Below are 23,790 nucleotides of genomic sequence, written 5' to 3'. Positions count from 1 at the left end.
GGTCAGGGGTTATCTGCACCTCTGGGGTTGAGCCAGGTCTCTGTACATACACATCCCTGCAGATGCAGGATGGGCCATGAGCTGGTCTGGGTCCCCTTTGGCTGCCTCTGCACCCACCCAGCCTCCTCTGGCCCTGCCCCTGCTCTACCTATTCCAGATTTCCGTCCTGAGGAGCATCAGGCCTCCAGCTTCTCATCAACCCCACCTCCCCGCCCCACCCCCGTGCTCTGCTATACACCCAAAATCATCCCTTCCTTGAGTACAGGGCAGACTACATTTCAAAAGCATTTTTTACATGCTCTGCTATTTGATCTGCACAACCATTCACAGGGTGGGCAACAACACGGAGAGTGGGAAACAGAGGCACCAGGACAGAGCATCAGTTGTCCGTGATTCCTTAAAAACAAAACAAAACAAAAACACCTTCCATGATGAGGGTCCAAGTATGTTAAGCCTTACTGTGACATGTTTCCTCAACACCAGGATTAAGGAGGACGTACACAGGTTGTCTCCGAGTACCAAATACCCAGCCTTGTCCACAGGCTGTCTTAGCCTCAGCCACACATGCTGACCACAGACTGAGCATTAGTGGCTTTGTCCTGGTGAAAAGTTTTGAACCCTGCACATGAGTACAGATAATGGAGTCTGACTCTACTGGGACATCGGAGCACTCCAAACACATTTTTAAGAGGATTGCTATTTAAGAATCTTAGGAACTCCTTGTTTGAAATTTGTAGATAACTGACAGGCATATGTAGAACAGACAAACAAGATCATACTGTAGAGCACAGGGAAATACATACACGATCTTGTGGTGGCTCACAGCGAAGAAGAATGCAACGATGAATATATGTATGTTCATGTATAACTGAAAAATTGTGCTCTACACTGGAAATTGACACAACATTGTCAAATGTTAAAAAAAAAGGTTGAAAAATAAAATGTTAAAAAATAAAAAAGAATCTTAGGAACTCCTTAAGAATCTTAAGCACCCTTCATGAAAGTCTCCACGAAACCTCCAGACTGCACTGATGTCATCTCTTCTGAGCTGGCCCCAAAGTTCACCCAATTCAGTACTTGACTAGAAACAGTAACAATAACAATAACATGAGTGCCTGCCATGTTCCAGGTACTCTATTAGGCACCCGAAGAAAACTTTTTTTATGTTTCCATCTACTTGAAACAGCCCTATGAGGTAAGTAGCACAATCACCATTGCTACAGGTGCGCAAAGTGAGGCTCCGAGATTAGGTCTCTTGCCCAAGGTCACATCACTAGTAAATAGCAGAGCCAAGGTCTGTACCCGGGCCAGCCCGGCTCCAAAGCCCAGGCTCTTCTCATCCTCTTCTCATGAGGGGATGATAGCATCTGTTAGGTACATCTCAGCTACCATTAGCTCCTCAACCACATGACTGGTTTCTCCAAACACAGTGTCTGCTAGTGGGGCAACCAGATTTGGATTTGACATCAGAAGAAAATGCAGGCATGTGGGAGGGTACTGCTCCACCACCCACAGACCGTGCCACCGGAGCAGGCTTCCTCTGTCCGACTCTGCTCCCATACTTTTGGTGCTGGGGACAGGTCATGGCTTAGGATAGGCACTCAGGGATGATACGCACCCCCTTGTTTATAAAAGATAGATAATAATGCTCATCTCTCTAGATTGTTGTAGGGATCAAACAAGATGATGGCTCTGAATGCACTTGATACAATGATAAGGGCTATTCACTGCCTGATGGTCCACTCACAGCTTAGCATTCTGTAGGAGATTCTGGAAATACCATCAGTGTATTTTGCTTTGAACTGAAATCCAAGCATCTTCGGTCTCCTTGCTCGTCTCCACTGACTCACGGCAAAATCTGCATCAATTCTGAGAGCAGTGGTCCTGACCTCCTCCTCCTCTGAGTTCCACCGTTCGTCCTCTCGGCCACAGCTCCCACCTCCTGCCTCTTGAGACACATCAACACGCCAGGCACGGCCACAGCCTCAGCTAAAGGCCATTGTCTCAGACAGGGTTGGCAGCTGCCTCCTCTTATTGGCAGGACATTTATCATCTTGAGGAAAATATTGACGGATAAGAAACCCAGACAGGCGACATGTCCCACCCGGGCAGGCAGCCTGCTGCTTGCGAAGTGAGACTTGAGGTGCTGGTTCCAGGTCTTTCTGGAAGAAAGGGAGGGTTCATGGACCTGTAGCAAATGGCCTGTACCCTCGGGGGGTTGACAAAATCCTAGGGATTTTGTGTCCAGTACATAGATGTTCCATAAATGTGAGTCAGACTCAAGCTCAATAGACCCTTAAATGAGGCCTGGAGGATGGAGGCCCCTTGTCCAAACATTTCATTTCACAGATGGGAAAGTGGGACCCAGGGAAGGCTAGCGATTTGCTCAGGATCACACAGCAAGTCAGTGGCAAAGCGGGATGAGCAAAGCTGTGGGTCATGAGTCTCACATCAGAACACTGTCCATCACACACTGATGTCAGTAAGAGAGATCCTCAAACCTCTGGTCAGACGGGATGATCTGAGAAACTGGAAGGCTTGGTTCTCTTGGGCAATCAGGAAAAGGGGCATCCTTCAACTTACTCTCAGAGCCAGTCTCCATGGAGCACATCCTTTTAAAGATGAAAAGAGTGGGAAGAAGGCAGGTGGGGGAGCGTCACTCGGTGAGGTGGTGCGCGTTTGTCCGCTGCGCTCCCCCATCTCCAGCTGACCATCCCCCGGCCCCCGCTGCTACGGTGCAGATAACCGGTCCTTCGACGACTGGCTCCCACGGCCCTCTCCAGCCTCACTGCCTCTCACTCCCCAACTTGCCCCCCAAGGCCCAGACTTGTCCAAAGGAGGGCAGCCACTCTCTCAGAGCTCCGGACTCTGCACACGCTGCCCTCTCTGCACGGCCCTTCCAGGTCGGTGCTCCTTCCACCACCTGCCGTGCCCGCCTGTGTCACAGCACTGTCCTGCAGTCACCCTCCTGCCTGACCCCTCACCGCACTGGGAACTTCTCCCGGCAGAGGCCACGGCCACTCATCTCTCCAGCCCCAGAACCCAGGCCAGGTCTTGGTGCATAATAATGCTCAGTAAGTGTGGGCCTGTTGTTAACTCCCACATGCACGTTCCAACCAGAGAGGCCTCCCTTGGGCGCTTGTTCTGACCTCTAGGGCCACAGAGAGCAGATCTACTCCCTCTGCTCTCCCTCCAGGATGCTCTTTAGCGACTGACCAAAGCAAAGCCTCCAAATGTCTTCTTACCAAAGAGAACATCCCCAGTTCCTTGACCGGTTCCTCACAGGCCGCAGTGTTGGGTAGGGTGACCAGCCTTCCTGGTCTGCCCAAGACGGTCCTGGTTTTAGCACTGCAAGTCCCCTGTCCCAGAGATCCCTCAGTTCAGGCAAACCTGCACAGGTGGTAAACCTAGTTTTGTTTTCCCTTCACATTCTAGCGCTTCAGAGGCCATGCACCATTTTCTCAATGTCCTGAATGAAAGGGGAGGCCAGAAATGAACAGAGGAGTCCAAGGATTGATGACACATCAGGGCAGAGAAAGGCCAGCACTTCCTTGCTCCCAACATCAACCGCTGTTAATGCAGCCAGTCAGCATCAGTTTTGGCCAGAGGACAGTGTGTGGCGGATGTGGGGTTGATACATCTGCCTTGTGGACTCATGGCGCTTCACAGTGTCAATTAAGATGCCTAAATCACTTTACCACACAGGCAACCCGATTCCCCCAGATCACTATTTCCAAAGCTGCTTTTGTTTTATTTGTTTAACTGTAAAGACAGTAATCATTCAATACCTTTGTTCCTAATACTGCCTAAGCCGTCCAAATGTTCCAGCCATTTACCCATTCAACAATTACCTAGTAAACATCTACCCTATTCAGCACCTCCAGTGTGGCAGACAGTCTCTCTCAATGTCCTTTAGGCTGGTCAAAGGCCCAAATCTGTACCTGCTTGGAACAGACTTTGGGTAAAATCCTTCTACTTTGGGGCCTCTCCCCACATCCGTACAACAAAAGGATGGGAACAAAACTAAGTGTGTGTGTAAGTGTGCAAGTGACCATGAATGTAAAGCAATGGGTTCAAGTTACTTAAGAACCAGCCAGGATTTCTCTGACCGTCAGCTAACAGCCATAATCCTGAAACAATATCAACTCTTTTTTTTTTGTCATCAACTTGGTTTCCATGGAGCCTTGCAGCACTGCTAGTGAAGGCTGACAGTTATCACCATAAAGCAACTTTACAACTTTGTAATTTGTAGCTCTCTGCTGTCAGTAATATTAACAGCATTTCGAATTATGGCTATAAACTTGACAACAGCAGATAAAAGCCTTAGAAACCTCATTTAGGGGGATGAGGGAGGCTGGGGGAAGGTAATGACATTTTGGTTTTCCAGGCCTGATCAGAAGGCACACTTCCGTCTGGAGGTGGGAGGCAGCAGGGTTCACACAGAACGAGGCAGCTCAGCCTGCACCACAGAGACAGGGTCTGGGTGGCTGGAGATTACAGATGGGTCAAGGCTGGGTGCAGGGGTGACAGAAAGTGGGGCTATAGCACAGGCAAGAGCTGGCCGACGGGTCCCAACCTCTGGGGGTGGTTGTCCTACAGTAAATGGAAGGAACTTGGGCCAACTGCAGAGCAGGGAGGAAGGTAAGACAGGCTGAATTGAAACGGCAGCCCTGGGCACGCTACCTGACTTTTCTGGGCTTTACTCTCCCCACATGTAAAGTGGAGGTTCTTGTCTCAAAGGCCAAAAATCAAATGATTCTTTCTGTATCTATCTATTTGTCTGTCTGTCTGTCTGTCTCTCTAATGATTTGGAAATGAACTTGAAGATCATATCATTTCATCTTCTAATCTAAAGATAGGAAAAATCTGGACCCAGAATGGGGAAGTGAACTCCCAAACCTACATGGCAAGTTGGAGGCAAAGCCGATCCTCTCATGTAGGGACCCTAACCCGCCTCACGAAGCGCTTCTCAGCATGATTATTTTTACCATCACTACTACTGCTATGAGTCATTCATCCCTTCAGCCGGGCATTCGCTAAGCATTCACATTTAGAGACCAAATTCTAGTCCATGTCTGCAAGGAGGAGAAACAAAATCCAGCTGGCCTCAATCCAGTTTGGTCTTCTGTTCCCAGAGCCCGCTGGCTGAAGCATCTTTTGTTTATGAATCTTAACAGAGGCTTGGCCTTGGGTATCACAAACAGGAACTGGAAAGTACCAAGGTAGCTTTACATGCCGTCCAACAGGCCAGACCTGACTGCTTCCAGATCTTCTGCCTAAAAAGTGACGCCTCCTCCCCAAGAAAGAAAATCCAGGCGGTACCCTCCTCAGCCCCTCTTCACTGTCCCGGCACACACACACAGTCTGATAGTCCACCACATCACCCGTTGTCCTAGTAGTGAGCCAGCCAGCAGATGCTGGTGAGGCCAGCTTCCATGTCATTTGGTCATTTACAGTCACCGAGGGTCTCCCTAGTACCAGGCTTTAGCCTGAGAGGCCACACGGCAGAAGGCCGTCCTGGAGCTGGGATCCCGACTCCCAGCCCAGCATTCTTTTCACCAGCTCAAGGGAAAGCCCACCTTGACTGTGACACCAAGAGAACTGCTTCCTTCACTCTGACTCTACAGGAGCGTGTAGAAACACCTGCTGTGAGCTGTCCGAAGCCCGGGCCTCTCCCCAGGACTGCAGGCCCGTAGAGCCATCTGCCTACCAAACTTCTCCATTTGTGTGTCACGTGAGCCCCCACACTTAACACATCACAGACAGAGCTCTCCAACCCCTTTCTCCCATAGTCTGTATTTAAGTGATTGGCCCCACCATCCACCATGTTGTTCAAGTCAAGAAACTGGGCACCTTCCTGGACCTCTTCCTTTCCCCCCACAGCCAAGCTATCACCCCAGATACTCAGTCCTACCTGTCAGATGTTACAGCATGTTATTAAAATGGAACTGTGTCAGTCTTGGTTTTAGCTGAGATCCCAGGTCTGTAGGTACCTCATTTCAAAGTGAGGTATAAAACTACCAGGCAGGGCTTGTAAAAGGAAACAAGAAAAACAGTTTTGCAAACTTTGGCTCTCGTTCAGACAAGAGGGCCACTGCAGGGGAGCAGCGCCCCAGCGGAGGGGAACCACCAGATCGCCAGGGCCTGAGGGAGAACCCGTAAACAGCCAGCCTGAGCAGACGCCCTTGCCCACATCCGCAGCTCCCCAGCCCCGGGGCAGGACGCTCACACGGAATTGCCCTGGCCCTCTCAGGGAGCACCAGTGACCCGAGGCCTTTCCTACGCTTTCCTTCTCTCCCTCATCCTGCTCCTCCTTGGAGGGGTAAACGTGGGGTTAGTCAGATGGGAGAAAGGGCTGGAAGACAAGTCAGGGAAACAGAAGTCACCTTGAGCAGCCTGTTTGAGACAGGCCTGGGCTAGAGGATGGGGAGGTTTCACTTGGAAGAGATTTGATGGCTTTGATTGGACCAGACACAAATCATTGCCGAACTGAGACTGTCTTGTGACCAGAATTAATTAGAACACGTTGAATTTCTGAGAGTGACTGCAAAGTCCTGGGGTCTGCCGGAGCTGTTACACCTCTAGATCTGGATGCAGAATCTGTATGCATCTATCTGTAGGGTCAATGGGGGGCAAACAAAGTTTGTAATTGTGCCCTGTGAGTACAGCTTGTTCAAGGTACCTGTTACATAGTTCACAAACCCTTCTCCTTCTATTCATGGATTGGCTCTGCCAATACTTATCTATCACCTGCTGCTTCTGCCCAACCCCAACCTCCTTCCAATACTTTGGACACGCACCCTCTCTCCGGCATCTGGGTCTCTCCTGTATGTCTCCCGCTGCCAGGAAGGCAGTTCCACCCTTCTTCTCCCACCCGCATCCCATCCATCCCGGACGTCTGAGGCTAGTTTCTTTTCCTCCAGGAAGTCTTTCTTCCTTCTCCCTCCCCACCATTCCTGCAGGGTTAGATGGCACCCATGTGCTTCCCCAGGCAGCCGTGCAACCCTTTGCCAGAGCATCTATCCCTCTGTGCTGCTGTTCTATTCACCTCTCTCCTTCCTCTCAAAACTGTCTCCTTCTCCAAGGCAGAAGCCATGCCTTATTCATCTGCCTATCTCTAGTGTCTAATGACAAGGATGAATAAACAAACAGTATCTTTGATGTCTGCTGTATGTTTCAGAGGACCTAGTGCGAGGCGTATAGTAAGCTCTGAACTGAGACCAAGACAACTGAATTCTGAATCTCTGCATTTTCTCTTGGCCACACCAACATTCCCTTCTTCTTGAGCCAGTGTCTTCTGATTTCAGCTATAAGCCTGTGTAGAAATCCATCTGCTTAGCACCCAAGGTCTCTATTCCCAAAGTTTTTCTCATCCATTATGTCAAAGAGCTATTTCCTTTTGGCTTGTAACCAGACCATAAACAAAGGCCAGAGAAACTCTAGGTTATTTTATGGTTCCAGTTTAGCCTCTCTCTCTCTCTCTTTTTTAAAATTGTTTGAATAGAGCATATTTATCTCTTGGCAGGCCAGTAAAATGTAAATAAGGTTTGCAGAAGAATGATCCAAAATTCTCAGGAATTTATCATTTCACAACAACAAAAACAACAAACCACAGGAAGGAAAGGCCAGGGAACTAATATTTACTGGCACTGAGTATGTGCCCACTGACTTATGCACTTTCTCCATGTTACTCTCAAAACAACCCTGTAAAGGAGATAATCATTATCCTCACTTTCCAGATGAAGAAACTGAGGTTCAGAGTGGTTAAAGAACTGGGTTAGGATGACGCAAAGCAGAGCTCAGACCCCCGAGTCTGACCCAGAACTGCACTCTTGCCACGGCCGGAACAGAGACCACCAGCCAGGGCAGCGGCCCCTGAGGATGGCTTCCTCCAAGACTGTTGAGGGTTATTAGTCTTCCTCCCAGTTAAGGAACTCTGCACGTTTACTCACAGTTTTGCATAAATTTTAGACAGTTCATAGGCTCTTCTAGAAGCCCATCCATAAACCTCTCAATTAAGAACCCTCTGTCTGAAAGAATACAAGCAGCTACTGGCGTGGCTTTCAGCTGTCTAGGACACTTTTGTACTGATTTTCCCATTACATGGAAACTCTTCTGCTCACAGAATCACTCAATCTTAGGACTCACACATGACACAACTGTGGGTTCTTGGTATCATAAATTCACCAAAGCATGGAATTATAAACTTTTAGAATAATCTTAGAATATCAGAGCTGGAAGGGACCAGAACAGAGACAAGTCCACGCCTAATTTCATTCCGCAGCTCTGACAGGCAGGAAGACACTGAGCCTAAGAGCAGGGATAGGCCTGCTTGAGGCTTCCCAGTAATGATGATGACCCTCAGTCTCTGGCTTCAAAGACAGATCATTGGGTTGAAGAATCAACCAGTAGAAGGAAAGTCACGCAGCCTGCCTGGGGCTCAGAAAAGTGGGGACGGAGGAACATTCGTTGAGTAACTTTCATGTGTCAGACACTGCCAGAGGACTGGAGATATACTGCACCATTTCACTCCCCCATTATTATTTTTATTCTACAAATGGGGAAACAGGCTCAGCGTGGTGAGACAACCAGCCCAAGGTCAGTGGCAAGCATCAGTGACTGGGCCCTGATGTCCTGCAGGAGGAGGGTCAGAGAGCAAGACTCTGGTAATGTTCAGCTGGTGCTTTTCCAGGGCGAAGAATTAAACTGGCAGGTGCATATCTTCTGGAGGGTGTGGAGGTGGACACTACCGTGGGCCTGGGTGACAGGTCCCTCAGGACTCCCCGCCTCCCCCAGGCCTGCCCTGCTCGTACGCTCACCCGGCATCCTCTACGTAACTACTCTGGCCTCTGTGGACCCTGATGCTGGGGAGGGGCTGTTCTGGATGACCAACACATACACACAAAACCTCACGTGGGAACTGCACACACTCACTCAGCGTGTGAACCAGCTGGTGTTCTGAGGTCAAGGTCCTCAATTGCGGTGACCCCACAAGGCCCTGTGCCCCATGAACCCGCCCGACGCAGCTACTGGCCTCTTGCTCTAACAGCCCTAGCTGCCTTCTTTAACATAAACACAGGTCCTCACTCATAGTCATAGAAACCTTTTTGCTGTTTTAACCAGTAGTCACTTAATATTTAAATTTTATGGTGCACACTCATATACACGATTTCATTTAACCTCAGTAAGGTTAGGTGCTAGTAGATCCTCCTGTTACAGATGAGGACACGAGCACAGTGACATTATGTATCTTGCCTAGGGTGACACACTCAGTAAGTGGCTGAGCCAGGATTCAAACCCAGATTTGTTTGAATCAAAAGTCAGCCCTCTCTGCATAACATCGTCCTTTTTCAAGAGTACCTCTATTCAATTCCCACAGCAGGGGTTGGGAAAGCTGGAAGGTTCTTGATGCCTCTGTGAAGGTGACGAAGCTCACCTGGGGGAGGTGAGAGGACTTGCTGAAGGGCGCTGTCCGGGACGATGCTGGCCCTGTCGTCAGATGCCAGTCTCCTGACTCCCAGTCTAGAGGACATTTCCTCCCAGACCATATTGCCATTCCCATCAGGCCATGTCATTTCTTTTTCTGATTGGGACATGGAGCCAGCAGCCAATAAAGATCACAGTCTATCTGCCTGAAGTCTCCCTCTGTTATGAGATTTTTTTAAAAAATGAATTTCAAATAAGAACCAGGTTAAATCACCCTCATGCGTTTTGAATTCGGCCGAACTTCCCTGGAGAAACTCCAGGTTTCTCTTCTTGTTCCCTGGATGGCAGAACAAGACAGGGCGGCTGCAACAGCACGGCAGTCTGCTCAGCTCGCAGACAGCCTCGCTACTGACCGCCCTGAACTCCTGCCAATCACTCGCTCCTGGTCCCCACCGACACCCCCATCCGACCACGTACCACGTCTTCTCAGTGCCACATTCTAAATATTCCACAGCACCACCCAGTCTAGGCCTGAATCATCCTCCATTTGGATTGTCATAACAGCCTCCTAGCACGTCTCTGCCTGCAGTCGTGGCCCCTCCCATCTCTCCATCCCACTGCAGCCAGAGGGGCTTCCAACGTGATTTAAAACCTTTCTACTGCTCTCCATGGCCTTCATGTTCCTTCCAGTTCCAGTTCCTAACAGGCTGCCATTTTGGTCTCATCTCCTTCACCTGAAGTCCTCTAGCCACACCGGACCCCTGACAGCTCCTACCGCCCACCTGCTTCCTCCCTTCTCTGTCTGCAGTGCCCTCCCTCAGACAACCTACCCCAAGCAATCTAATTTCTACTCAATCTTAAAGACTTAGCTTGGATGTCACTTCCACTGGGAGGCCTTCCCTGACTTCCTGAAGCTGTGAGTGAGTCTCTGCCTATTCCCCCGTGCAGACATTTTTGTCTTCAGTACGTTCACTGCTACGCCCCCTGTGCCTGGACCTTCACCTGGCTTGTGGCAGACATTCCACATGTTTTTTAAGTGAAAGTTTCCCATGGCTCTCTGGAATTCCTCCACCACAGAACTTGCCACGCAGATTACAACCGCCTCTTTCCTTTTCTGTCTCCCCAAGTAGACTGAAAGCTCTGTTCGTCAGAGACCGTGCCTTCCTGTTCAGTGTTTCACCCCAGTGCCTAGCAGGATTCTTGGCATGTGCTAATGGTGTCTTTACTTTTGATGAATGAGGATTGGGTGTTGCGGGGAGGAAACCTGCGCCCGGGCCAACGAAGGGGCATTTTACCAAGAAACACATCTGCTTTCCACACAGAGCATGTTGGAGGTGCTGAGATAGGGCAGGAGGACCACTCAAATTTGCATCAGAATCATTAGCCACAAACTACTGCAGGCCACCTCTGGAGGGACCCTCGTCTCAACGTGACAAGTCACGTGTGGAATCCCTTTGGCGCACACGCTCAAACTCTTCTTCCAGGCAACTCTCTCTCTCCTTTGCCATGGTATCAGGGGACAGCTAAGCAGGGGCAGTGTGGACTGTGATCTATGTGTGGATCACAGGAGTGAGTGGATCCTGGAGAAGTCACAGACAACGCATCATCTAGCACATGTGTGTGCGCGCGTGTGCGTGTGCGCACGCAGCGGGGCAGTGTGGCGCATAGAGGTGGCCAGGTCTCTGGAAACCAAGGGTCCTCTGCCTCAGGGCAGAGCCTACGCCCTTGGCCTTGGGAGCCAGGGAGTTACTGAAGCAGAATTCAAGATGACTGTCCCCGTCTTGGTGACTATAGGGATGGGACTCTCTTAGTTCTTATCACGATCTCTCTGGTGTTCTACTAGATCTGGAACAGTGGTCTGACACCTGGTCTACCTACAGCCAGCACCCTGCCCCCATGTTCCCAGCTAGGTCACTGGACCCTCAAGGGCCACTAGGGTGCAACTGACTCTGTGGACTAGTGCTAAGTCATGTCGCAACCACGAAAGAAGTTTTCCCGCACAGAGTGTGGTAAGAACTCTTTAAACACTCCCCAAGGGTTGAAAAAGGTTGCAAGACCCCTCTACATCCGAGGAGAGAGAGTTTGTATAGAGAAGGAGCTAATATCATCTTTTTCCTTTCTTCTCCATCAACCATAATTCTTTCTCTGAGAAAACCAAGTGTTCAGAAAGGAGAAGCAGGTCAACACAAAAAACAAAAGGGTAAAGAAAAGCAGAAACTATCACAATCTGTCACAACCCTCATGTAGTGGCCTTGAAGTGAAAATCAACACTCAGGAAACAAGAATTACTAAACAATCCCTAAAAAATCAAGCAAGCTAGGAAGTGACCTCTAATTTCATCATGACAGGCTTGGGGTTTTCAGGGACACTTTCTGAGGAAGCCAAGAGGAAAAGTAAATTGGCAGAGGGAACACAAAGGCAGAGAGAAAGATGCAGAGAGGATGAGAGGGAGGCTGAGGAGAGAGAAAGGAAAGGAGGGTGGGAAGAGGAGGGAAGACAGAGAGCAGGAGGGGGAAGAACACATACCATGAAGTAAGGAGAGGAAAACACAAGACAGGACTGAAGGGAGAGTCAGAAAGATGGGGGACAAGAGGGGAGCAAACAAGCAAAGGAAAAACAGCGAGCCAAGGGAAGAGGAAATGAGGGAGCAAGAACACAGAAATGTGTCCAGGGTGAGAAGGAGGAGTCAAGACCATCACGGTCTTTCTCAGCAGCCCCAGGGATGGTCATCTGACCCTGTACTTACATACCTCACATGACGGGAGGCTCACTCCCTCATGAGGGGGTGGAGGGGAGAGAGAGATGGGAGCAGCACAAGGGACAGGTAGGCCAGGGGTCCAGGTGCCTGAGGGAGACCTGAGACATAGCAGAGGCAGATATGGGAGGGGGATGTCCTCTAGGAGGGTGGGGGGCAAACAGGACAATCCAAAGACAACACCAGCAGAACCAGCCATGTCCATCCTCACCCCAGACGCTCAGCCTCACCTGTGCGGGAGATCAAATTCCTGATGTGCCTAGTAAATCCTCGTGGAGCTGGGTACGCTTGGCTGGACGCGGGCTGGGTGGTGGGGGTGGGGGACCTGCCAAGGATACAGGCTTCCTCTGTGTAGGGCACAGCAGCCGTGGTGCCACCGATGATGTAGCTGTAGAAGGAAACCTCCAGGGTGTAGCAGTAGGAGGTGTGGTCCAGCAGCCCACCCAGGAAGCGACGGCCAGTTCCTGCCTTCACAGCATCCCTGTTAAAGGACGTGCTGGACTGTGAAAGACAAAGAAGGGAGGAGAGAATCAGGGCTGGGCGCCTGCTGGCTACGGGACCTCGAGCAAGTCTTACAGCACCTCTGGGTCTCAGCTTCCTCATCTCAAAAGTGGGACATGAATCCCACATCACATGATGATTATAAGGACTGACTGAACAAACGAACAAGTAAACGAAAGCGTCCGGCACAGTTCTGAGGGCACAGTAACTACCACTTGACAAATGTTTGTGGCAGTTTGAATGGGGACAGATAAGGAAAAGCAGACAGAAGATAAGCAGCAATTGTGTTATAACGACGATCAGGACTGAAATTTGGGCACCGTTTTTGAGTTTATAATATTGTTTCCTGTGTAGTATCTCATTTAGGCCTCACAATAACGCCTTGATGTAGGTATCATAATGCTGCCCCCCTAAAGCGTGGAGATGGAGGCTCACAGAAAGGGATACGCACAGATCTGGACCAGGACTAAGAGACACCAGACACCCCAAGATTCCAGCACACAAAGCCCCTCCTCCCTGAGGGACGGCTGAACTCATGTTCAGCATCTTGGCTGCTTCTTCCCCGGGGACTCAACTACACCCATCGCAGTAGTTACAGAAAGAGCCAGCAGCTCAGCATCTCAAAAATACGTGAGATGTTAGCCAACTTGCCTTATTTGTCTTAGCCTGTTTTCTCATCTGTAAAGTGGAGATAATAGTTACATCTCTTTCACAGATTGTTGGGGGGCAGTTCACTTGAGGTTAAAAGGGCTTCCTGTGCTAACTCGCGGAGATCTAAGTAAACAAAGAGCCTGGTTTCAATAAGAGAAGGCATGTCCTGTTCAGCAGGACATAAGACAAGAAGGAAAAGAGGGAGAGGAAGGGGGAGAAAGAAAACAGCGAAACAAGCCAGATATATAGAGAGACACTGAAAGAAAGAGCTCTGTGTGTGTGTGTTTGTGTGTGTGTGTGTGTGTGTGTGAATTTGAGGTAGAGGAAAGGACCAGAAGATCAGAGTGTCAGATCCGAAAGGACCATTGAAGTCCATGTAATGAAATCCAGCTCCTTCATTCTAGAGTTGGGTACTGAGGACCAGAGACGAAGGGAGACAGGTTAGACTAGGACAGATGACCTTGACCCCAGCCCTGAGCTCTTATGGAGGCTGCAGTGCTGGACTAGCATCAGGCAAGGCCAGAAATAAAGCTCCCAGGCTGTGCCCCTTTTGTAGGAAACCTCACTCTTGGGGGTCTCTGTGGCCTGTGGCCCAGCCCTGGAGAACCAGTCTCCCAGGCTCTCCCCAAGGGGACCACAGTCTGCTCTGAAATCAGAGTGGTTTCAAAACGACAAGGGCTGGTCATCCTACAGAGACTCCAACAGAAACAAGTGTTTATCCCCGAGCAGCAAATGAGGAGCCAAATCGTTCTACCTGCTTCAGATGCTGAGTGACCTTGCTCTCAATACTCAACTTCTCTGGGCCATAAGTGTCTCCTTGGTCTAAAGAGTAGATTGGGCTAAATAATCTCCCAGTACCTTTCCTGGTTTGGCATTCAAAGGTTCTAGCATTCAGAGTACATTTTACCTCATGGAAAAATCCATCATCTCTACTCACGTCCAGGCCTGAAGCCACGGGCGGGCAAGTTTGCAGCTCATCAACTTCAAAAATTGCTCTGACCTTCGTGGGCCTCTCCTCCTCTGGCCACATGGAAATAACAGGCCTCAGAGATTTCGACTCCAAACAAGGGAAAATGCACAAAAAGCCTTCCCCATGTCCCAGTACCACAGGCTGATTCCCCTCCCTGTCTTCCCCGCCCTTTTCCAACATTACTTTTTGCTGCAAAGTATTCTAACGGCCAGGCCGCAGCCTCTCCAACCCGTCTAGGAGTGTGAGGGGTAGCGACAGCAGTCTCTCAAGTCTGCTGAGGCCTTTACTGCCTGCAGAGTACTTTCATATCTATTACTGCATTCACCCTCCCAGGAAGTTACGCACAGGCAAGGCAGAAAATAACCACCCACAAATGACTGACAAAGAAATTGAGGCCTGGAAAGGGCGATGGAGGAGGAGAATGGTGGGCGATGACCCCCTCCAGCAGGCATGTTAGGCTCCTACTGAAAGAACGAAGGTCAGAGGTCCCTGAAAGCAGACCCTCGGGGGCCTGGCGCTGGGAGGTGCTCAGAGAGCTTCTTCCCTTGTTAACGCTGGAGTCAGATCAACTAAACGAATGCCAGCTCCGCAGACAAACCAAGCACTATCTTTTCAAAGAGTCTCCCCCTCGATGGGCGATGGGCTGCTTGCAGGCACGGGCTCAGCTTGTCGTCTCCACCTTTATCACCCACGCGAGACCCGGCTCAGGGTAGGTGCTTCGTGGATGTTAAACCAAGCTGGGCCAAGTGAGGAGAAAGACAGGGAGGCGATGGGAGGGAGAGAGCCGGGTTGCGGACAGAGGGTGGGGGCTGCTGGGGCTGGCTGACGGAGAACTCGACTCACGTAGGAGAAGTCCTCGGCATTCTGGCAGAGGAGCTTGGGGAAGACGGCCTGTCTCTGGAACCGCTCCTCATCCTCAAAGATGTTGCCGTACATGAAGCCGTTCATCATGGTGGAGTGGGCGTGGATGTCAATGTAAAACTCCAGGCTTGTTTTCTGTTGAGAGCAAGGACAACAAGTGAGAAGTCGGGGCCACAGAGTTTGTCTTAAATATGCGTGCACACACAGACACACACAGACACAGACACAGACACACGCACACATTTCCTTTTGAGCTAGCCCTGTGGGTCCTCAGATTTAGCGACTGTTCGCAATGGGATTGGAGGGGTTGAGACCTTACTTCTAACACCATCTGCCTTCAGGGTCTAAGAGCTCTAAGAGCAGGGCCATTCGCAGCCCTCTTAAGAGGTCTGCTGAAGAAGTGATGTTACTTAGAACAGTTAATACATTAAAGACTAAAGGCATTAGCAGAATGTGTTTCTCTGATTAGTGAGAAATGCTTTCAGGTAACACCGTTGTATTTACACTGGGCCAGCTAAGGTTTTGCTGCACTTAGGCCACATCCAGCTGGGGAGTCTGGGGTAGACCGTGTACTCACTTTAAAATTTTTATTTGAAAAAAATGGGTATTTTAATTCCAGCCTCGGCAATAGTAATTACTACTGTTCACCGCGTAGTAGATGCATGACGGATACCATTCTGGGAGCTGTGTATATGACACCTTTGCTCATTCTTTTATTTAACCTCTTTTCATGTTGCCACACCTACTTCCCAATCATATAAAAATAGTATATGGAAAAAAATAACCTTGTAATCTGCACAGATGATTGTGACTAGTCCTTCTCTGTTCTCTGCACACACGTGTTAAGACACTCCCTAGCCAGATGCGGTATTATTTATTAACCTTCTCATCTATAGGCTCCTTGAAAGTAGGGGGATTGTCCGTGAAGAGCCCCACACTTCTGTGAAGGATGCTCAGTAGCTGGATGCAGAATGACTGAATAAATGACCCAGAGGGATTACACCAAACACCATAATGGACTGGCAGGAATTGGGAATTTTCAGGCCCTTGGAATGTCACTGTCCCTCAAATCTGACTTTCTCTTCCCATATATCAGCCCAATTTATATCTATTAATGCTTTCTGAGAGTAACAGGGGCCCCTAGTGGGACTGAAACCCAGGTCTCCTGACCCCTTGCACGGTTAACGTATCACCATCAATGGCCAACATTAGATACAGTCAAGGCAAAACTTAGCCACCTTTCCATCTGCTTTCAAGTGTGTAGTCCTGGGAAAGAAGAAAAGCCTACGCTTTGAATTCTCCTCCGTGGGACCCTTTCAAACGAAGTTAACACCAAATGAAAACCATGTTGCTTCTAGAATGTGGGCCTGATGACTGTCATTTCATTTGCCTCAGAGCTGGAGTGAAAAATCTCATCTTGCCGAGATCCCAGTTGTCTGGGTAGCATAAGCTGCCTTCGGAGAGATACAAGATGCACTGCTCTGTGTGATATTAAACTCACCATTTTCAGCTTTGGAGGTGGAATACACAGTGATTCAACAGGAGCCCTATAAAAGTCATCTTTGCAATTTTATTTTCTTCAATTGTCTGTCTTTTCCTCTGAGCTTTTGATGAGCTGCAGAGGAAGGGAGGTGGTAAAGGGATGACTTAGGAAATGTGTAAGGAAAAACTGCAGTTTATATCTCTGGGCGTGGGAGCTGGAGAGAGCCTTGGAAACCAGTTTCTCTGACCTTTCCCAGAGCAGCTCTGAGCCAGGAAGCTGCTTGCTAAAGCTGGGCAGCAAGCTAGGGGAGGAGCAAGAATGAGAACCTGGCTCCTCTGAAAACCATTCTGGAATGGCTTCCACTGCCCCATCCTGACACCTGGCACCTAATGTGATTTTACCTTCAATAACCAGAAAGTGAATCATATGATTGATTTACATGGTTCGAAAGTCAAAAAGATAGGAAAGAATTGACAGTGAAAAATCTCCCTTCCACTCCTGTTCTCCAGGCACCCAGTCTCACTCCCCAGAGGCAACCCACGTTCTTAGGTCCTCATACATCCTTCCAAGACAGTTTATGCACAAATGAGTAAATATTCCTTCCCCAGCCCCCTTTGCCCCAACATGCACATTTTTGCAGCATGCTAAAAACACATTATTTGGATCAGCTTTTTATCCTCTTAACAGATTTAATTATTTCTCAGTTTGTCGTTACCTCATTTTTTTGACAGCCATATATAAACTATTTAACCAGTCCCCTATTGACAGACATTTATTTCCAATCTTTTCTGTTACAAACCGAGTCTTAGTGATTGGCCCTGATTACACTATTTCACACATGTATAATTACATGTAGGACAAATTCCCAGAAGTAGAATTCTTAGGTCCTCTATGTATGTGCAATTCTAATCAATACTGACAGACTGACCTCCTTAGAAGGACCAATTTACATTCCTAGCAATGTATTACAGCATCTCTTTCATGATTACCTTGAAAACATGAGTGTAACCAGACTTTTTGGTATTTGCCAATTTGATGGGTGAAAAATGATACCTAAGATGAGTTTTAACCTGAATTTCTTTTAATATAATTACCTTTTATTATATAGTATTTTTTTCACATGTTTAGGAATGATTTACATATTATTTTCTATGAATTGTTCATTTCCTTTGCCCATTTTTAAAACTGGGTTTTGGGACTTTATTCCTTACTGATTTATAGAAACTATAAATTAGAGAAATTTGCCCTTTTTTGTAGTACAGAGATATTTTTGTTCAGTTTGTCACCTGTTTTTTGACTTTGTCTACTAGTTTTTTTATCCATGAAGAAATTTTTTAATGCTAATTTTTTAGACAGATTTATCAGTCTTTTGTGGTCTCTGGGTTGAATTCTTTCATTGTTTATTCTACTACTTCTATTGTTTCATTTTTTTGTATTTAAATATTTCATTTCAATTTTAATTTACATGGGTGTAGGGTGTAAGGCAAAGATTAAACTTTATTGTCCCACACCATTTATCAAATTGGTATCTTCTCCCCGCAGACTTGAAAAATCATCTTTGCCATATAAATTTGTTGTATGTATTTGGGTTGACTGTTAGATTTTCTATTCGATTCTAATTATTTATCTTTTCATCTGTCAGGACTACACAATTTTAATTATGTTAAGTTTATAATGTTTTTTACTATTTGGAGGGCTAGTATCACCTCATTATTTTCCCAAATTTCCCTGTAATTTCTTGCATATTTTTCTATGTGATGTTTATAATTAGCTTTAGTTTTCTTGCTCCCCCATATCCTGTCAATATTCTCAATATTTGTAATATAATCATTACTAATGCAGGAAAAATGGACTTTCACAACTTTGAGCCTTTCAATCTAAGAATATGTTTGGATTTTCCATTTATTCAGTTTTCTTTTGTGTATAGCATGAAGTTTTAAAAGTTTTTTTTTTCCTTCAGATAGACATTTCTTTTTAATATCAAGGTAGCTTATATATTTAGTTGCTGTTGTAAATGAGATTTTTTTCTTCCATTAAATCTTTTAACTGGTGGTTCTTCATAAATATAAAGGCTCTTGTTTTCAACATATTACATTTGTACCCAGACACTTCACTAATTCAATAATTGCTTGTAATAATTTCTCGTTTTACTTTCTTAAATTTTCATTTGTTTACTTATTCAACAAATAATCACTGAGTACCTACTATGTGTCAGACAGTGTTCTAGACACTGGGAATATGCACCAGGGCATATTCTGGCATTAGGGATATAGCAATGAACACAATAGAAATCTCCTCATCTCAAAGAGTTTACATTCTATGGGAGAGAAAGAAAATCAATCAATTAATAAATATACCAGGTGTCAGGAGGTAAAATGCTGTGGAGACAAAGTATAGTAAGGGAATAGAAAGTAACAGAGGTTCTGGAAAAATAGAGACTTGAATGGAGTAGGAGAGTTAGTCTTGAGGATATCAGGTGGAACAGCCTTCCAGGTTGAAGGAGAAGTAAATGCAAAAATCACATGCACTTGGCAAGTTTGAGGAATAGCAAGGAGGTGGGGATGCCTGAGGTGAATAAAGGCAACAGTGTTTTCCAGGTTTGTAATCATATCACCTATACATAGTAGTTTTATCTTCTCTTTTTCAATTTTTATGCTTCTGATTTCTTTTTCTTGTCTAACTGCATTGGCTAGTACCTTGAAAACAATGTTAAAGGGTCATTTAGTTTCTAAGAACCCTTCCTATTCTGGGAGTCTAGATTCTGCCTAGAGTAGAAAAAGGTCAAGGAAATTTACCAGAATATGGTCTGAGTTTGAAGTCTTAGTTCTTTGTCTTCTTCATTACACATATTCAGTGCTTTTTTGGAAATGCCAAAGACCACAAATACTAGTTCCATAACTGTCCTAATTATATTTTGTGCCTAAAGTGGCTTTATGGACTTGCACTGATCCATTAGAATGGAGCATAGAAAGCAGAAGCAGGATTTCTAAGTGATTCTGATGTAAACATATTCTGTGACCATGAACAAGTAGCAGCTCTTCACTGTGCCTTAATTTCCCCATCTTTAAAAGCAGTTGTTGAATGAGAGAGAAGAGATATGATTCTCTTAAACTTTTCATGATTTCTTCTCATGCTTAAAGTAAACCCCTCCTTCTTCTCAAACAGCTTCATGCTTGCGCTGTCATGTCAGTGCTTGTTACTGTATACCTAATCTGACTGAAAAGTATGTCTGCCTGTGAGCTCTTTGAGGACAGGAACTATGTCTGATCCAAGTTCCATCATCTCTTTCTTGTACCACTACAATAGCTTGTGACCTGGTTTCCTTGCTGCTTCAGAGTGACCTTTTAAAATGCAAACAAATCATGTCATTTCCCTAGTTAAAACTGTTCTACCCTTCCCTGTTGCTCACAGGATAGAGTCCAAGCCCCTTAGTATATTTTAAAAAGCCCTAGATGATCTGGTCCCTGCCCCCTGTCTAGCCTCAGCTCTTGCCACTTATGGTCGGATACTCCACATTCCAGTCCTACAGAGCTGCCTGCAATACTCTGAACCTCTATGCTTGTGACTTTTGTCTCCACATTTACACACATGAACATCTCCTCTGCCTGGAATACATTTTCTCTTTATCTGGCTAACTCTGACATAACTTTAAAATTTAAGGTGGAAACGAAGTAGATGCTTACCAATCCCATTGCCTTTTCCTGGACCATGAAAGACATTGCCCAGTCTCCCTTCATATTCGGTTGGGATCAAATGGGATGTGGGCAGTGGTAACAAGGCCTGGCCATTGAACTCATACACAATCACCCACATTCTTGCTCTTGTGCATGGAAGTTACATATTTTTAAAAAAAATGGTATCAAAGAAGGAAAAAGGCCAGGTCCCTGTATCAATGCTGGGAGGACAATGGCCAGAGAGTTGCCTGACTGGCATCAGACTGTGATGAACCTTTACTATATTAAGCCACTGAAATTTGGGGATTGCTGGTTATAGCATCTAATATTATTCATCTGACTGGTACAAAATATTAACTCAAATAGCCTTATTTTATTCTTCAGGGATGAGTTAACAGCCTCCACTGTGCTCTGATAATTCAAGGTACATGTCTCTCTCCTGGCACTTACTACATGGCATAATAATGCTTTGTTTATTTCCATCTCCCATTAGAATGTGAACTCTTTCAGGGCAGGGGCCCATACCTTGCTGACTTTTTAAATCCACAGGACCAGAGCAAGGCCTGGTATACAGTAGGTTATCATAAGAGGTTTGGTGAGGGAATGAATAGAAAATGAATCAATGAATCGATGGAAGAATGAGTGAATGAAATGAATGAACAGCTGCATCTTAACTTTTTCCCAGCAGTCAAATGAGGTGCTTTTCTGTGGCCGTGTCAGAGCCAGGGATGTGCTGCTAATGCAGGGCCCTTAATTACAATTTGGGATTGAGGATGGCGGGGGGTGGAGAGGAGAGAACAGCATCTCTGTTCTTTCCCTCCAAACTTAAGAGCCTTAATTAAAACCAAGTGATGAAGGGCTGTCCCCTTGCCAGCAGCCAACAGCTCATCCTGCAATCAGGGGCCTAAGAGTAAATTAAAATCAGTGCCAATAAAATTAAAACTACCTTAGGGCATATTTGGAACATAATTTAGTGTGGAGTTTGCTTCCTCCTAGACACTAGGGAGGAAAGGTTTTTTTCCCTTCTATAATCTAAGCTGCTTCCCTGCTTCACCTTAGTTGGCACAAGCAGAAGCCTGAGCTTGGTGATGTCCTGTGGTTCTGACTCCTCCACATTAGGGTAGCATTTCAGGGTTTATTACATTTTCAGTCCAATGAAGGATGGGAGATCCAACCCAGGAAGTACAGAGGGATGTAAACCCAGTTGGAGATGAGAAAGAAACTGAAGCTTAGGCAGGGATAAGGGCAAGTTGCGAAGGGTGAGCTGCTCTGTTGTTCCCTTCTGCAGAAAAGTGAGCTGAAGCTCAGAGAGGTTAAGTAATTGGCCCAGGCTCCCACAGCAGGAAGTGGCAGAGACCCGACCCAGGCTCTGGTTACAAGCCCACACCCTGCTTCCTGCTGTGCTCTTGGGAGCCTACCATCTAGCAAGCCAATGCCCTCACCCCAGTAAGGCAAGCCCCACGCAGTTCCCTTCATCTCTGGGCTGGGGGACTGTGAGGTCTGGGACTGATCCTGTCAGGCTTAGCCTCTCAGAAAGGCACTGGGGTGGGGAGGGGGAGGAGCGAGGACCTCCAGACTACTCCCCTGCAGAGGTCTGCCCGAGGCAGCTGTTTCTCCATGGACCTCGGATAAAACAAACACACAAACAAAACCCCACATCTATTCTTTTTATTATCAACTAAAATATCTCCTTGTTTTCTTTATTTTTTTAAGTTAAAGTAGATATTTATGGAAGTCAGGGTGCCTGTCCTAAAGCAGGAAGGAGAAATTTTCAGAAAAACTAGAGAACTCGTACTTTAAAAAGAACTGAGCCACTCCAACAAACAAAACAATATCCTTTATGACGCACAGTCTAGATCTCAGAAGTGGCAGAGTTAAGGCTTCCCTCCTCACCTTGAATGTGGCTGGACTGAAATTCCTGCCACAAAAAGAGGAACTGACCATGAAAGAAACCCAGGCAGCTAGCCTAGGGCCCCCCTGGGATGGGCTGTGGCACCTGGTCTCCTGTCTCTCTCCTTTTTACTCTGCAGCCTTACAGACCACCTGCCACTTTCCAAGCACATGCACCTTCTCCTCCTCTGCCCCTGTGTCTGCTGTTCCTGCAGGCGGGGATGCCTACCCTGTCTCTCTCCCCTCCTGCTAAATTTTTGCTTATCTTTCACTACCAGGACCAATGGCCCCTTGTCTGAGAAGCCCTCCTTGACTCTCCCAGGGACAGCAGCTGTCTTCTCTGAGCTTCCACAGATTTTTAAAATAGCCTTCTGTTAATGTGTTTATCATCCAGTTTGTTCAATCATTCATTCGATAGATATTTACTATGAACCTACTATGTTCCAGGAACTGGGGGTCAACAAGACAGATGAGGTTCCTGCCTTCCAAGAATGACACAAACGGGGACAACACAGCAGGGACGGCAACTAAGCAAGGTGATGGCAGGTGTAATAAGTACTGGGAATGCACACGGTGAGCCACCAGATGATGGGTAAGGGAGTGGGCGGGGCAGGGTCCACTTTAGACAGTGTGACCAGGGAAGGCTTTGATATTTGAGCTGAGCCTTGAGGATGATCAGAACAAGGCCAGAAAGAGAATTCTGGGCAAATAAAGTTCCTGAAGCAAGGAGCAGCATGGCATTTTCAAAGACCACAGGAAGGCCAGTGGCCAGATCGTGATGAGCGCTGGAGGTGAGCCTGGAGAGGTTTATAGAGTCCAGCTCCCTCAGGACCTTGCAGGCCAGAGTCAGAGTTTGAAGCCAATGCTCTGTACAGTGGAAGCCCTTTCAGCAGGCAGATGCTGTAAAAGGACTGCCTTGCCTGTTGTGTAGATGCTGGATTTCAGTGGGGAATGAGTGGAAGCAGATGCACTGGTCTCCTAAGAGATCACAGGAGCCTGAATTAGAGTGATGGCAACAGAGATGAGAAGAGGACATGTATGGTAAATGTTTTGGCCACACCACCATAGGACTTGCACACGGGTTATATGCAAGAAGAATCAAAGATGGGTCAAGGGTTTGTGACTTGAGCAACTGAGCAGATGGTGGTGCTGTGTAGAGAGGTGAGGAGACTGGGATGCAGACCAGTTGGGAGAGTGGTGGGGAAATCGAGAGTTTTGACATGGACCTTTGCATTTGCAACGAGTATCGTATATCAGACCGGAAGTGTCAGGTGGGCAGTTAAATATATGAAAATGGAGCCCCGGGGAGAGGACTGGACCACGGATGTGAAGGTAGGCATCATTAGCTTGGAGGCGCTACTTAACACCACTGGGAGAGAGTGTGGATCAAGAAGAGGTCCTGGGACTGAGCCTGGGACCTATAAGTTTGAGAGTTTCGGTAAAGGAGGAAGCAAAGGAGACTGTAGAGGGACCAGAGAAGGAGGAGGAAACAAGGATGGTGTGGTTCCACGAAAACTAAGAGAAAAAAAAGAGAGAGGTTTTAGGAAGGAGTGGTCTGTGAACCCCATAAAGGCTAGGA

General features: G+C 47.2%; 1 protein-coding gene across 1 annotated transcript in view; it reads right to left on the bottom strand.

The window, feature by feature from the left end:
- The window catches only part of LOC102529815 (AGBL carboxypeptidase 4), a 121,208-nt gene that overhangs the window by 33,181 nt on the left and 64,237 nt on the right, over positions 1 to 23,790 (bottom strand). Inside the window, 2 exon segments of the mRNA XM_072974492.1 lie at positions 12,520 to 12,682; positions 15,147 to 15,299. Coding sequence (XP_072830593.1) covers positions 12,520 to 12,682; positions 15,147 to 15,299 — 316 coding nt within the window.

Source organism: Vicugna pacos, chromosome 13 (genome assembly GCF_048564905.1).
Source record: "Vicugna pacos chromosome 13, VicPac4, whole genome shotgun sequence".
Taxonomy (NCBI): Eukaryota; Metazoa; Chordata; class Mammalia; order Artiodactyla; family Camelidae; genus Vicugna; species Vicugna pacos.
This window is presented reverse-complemented; position numbering and strand designations above follow the sequence as displayed.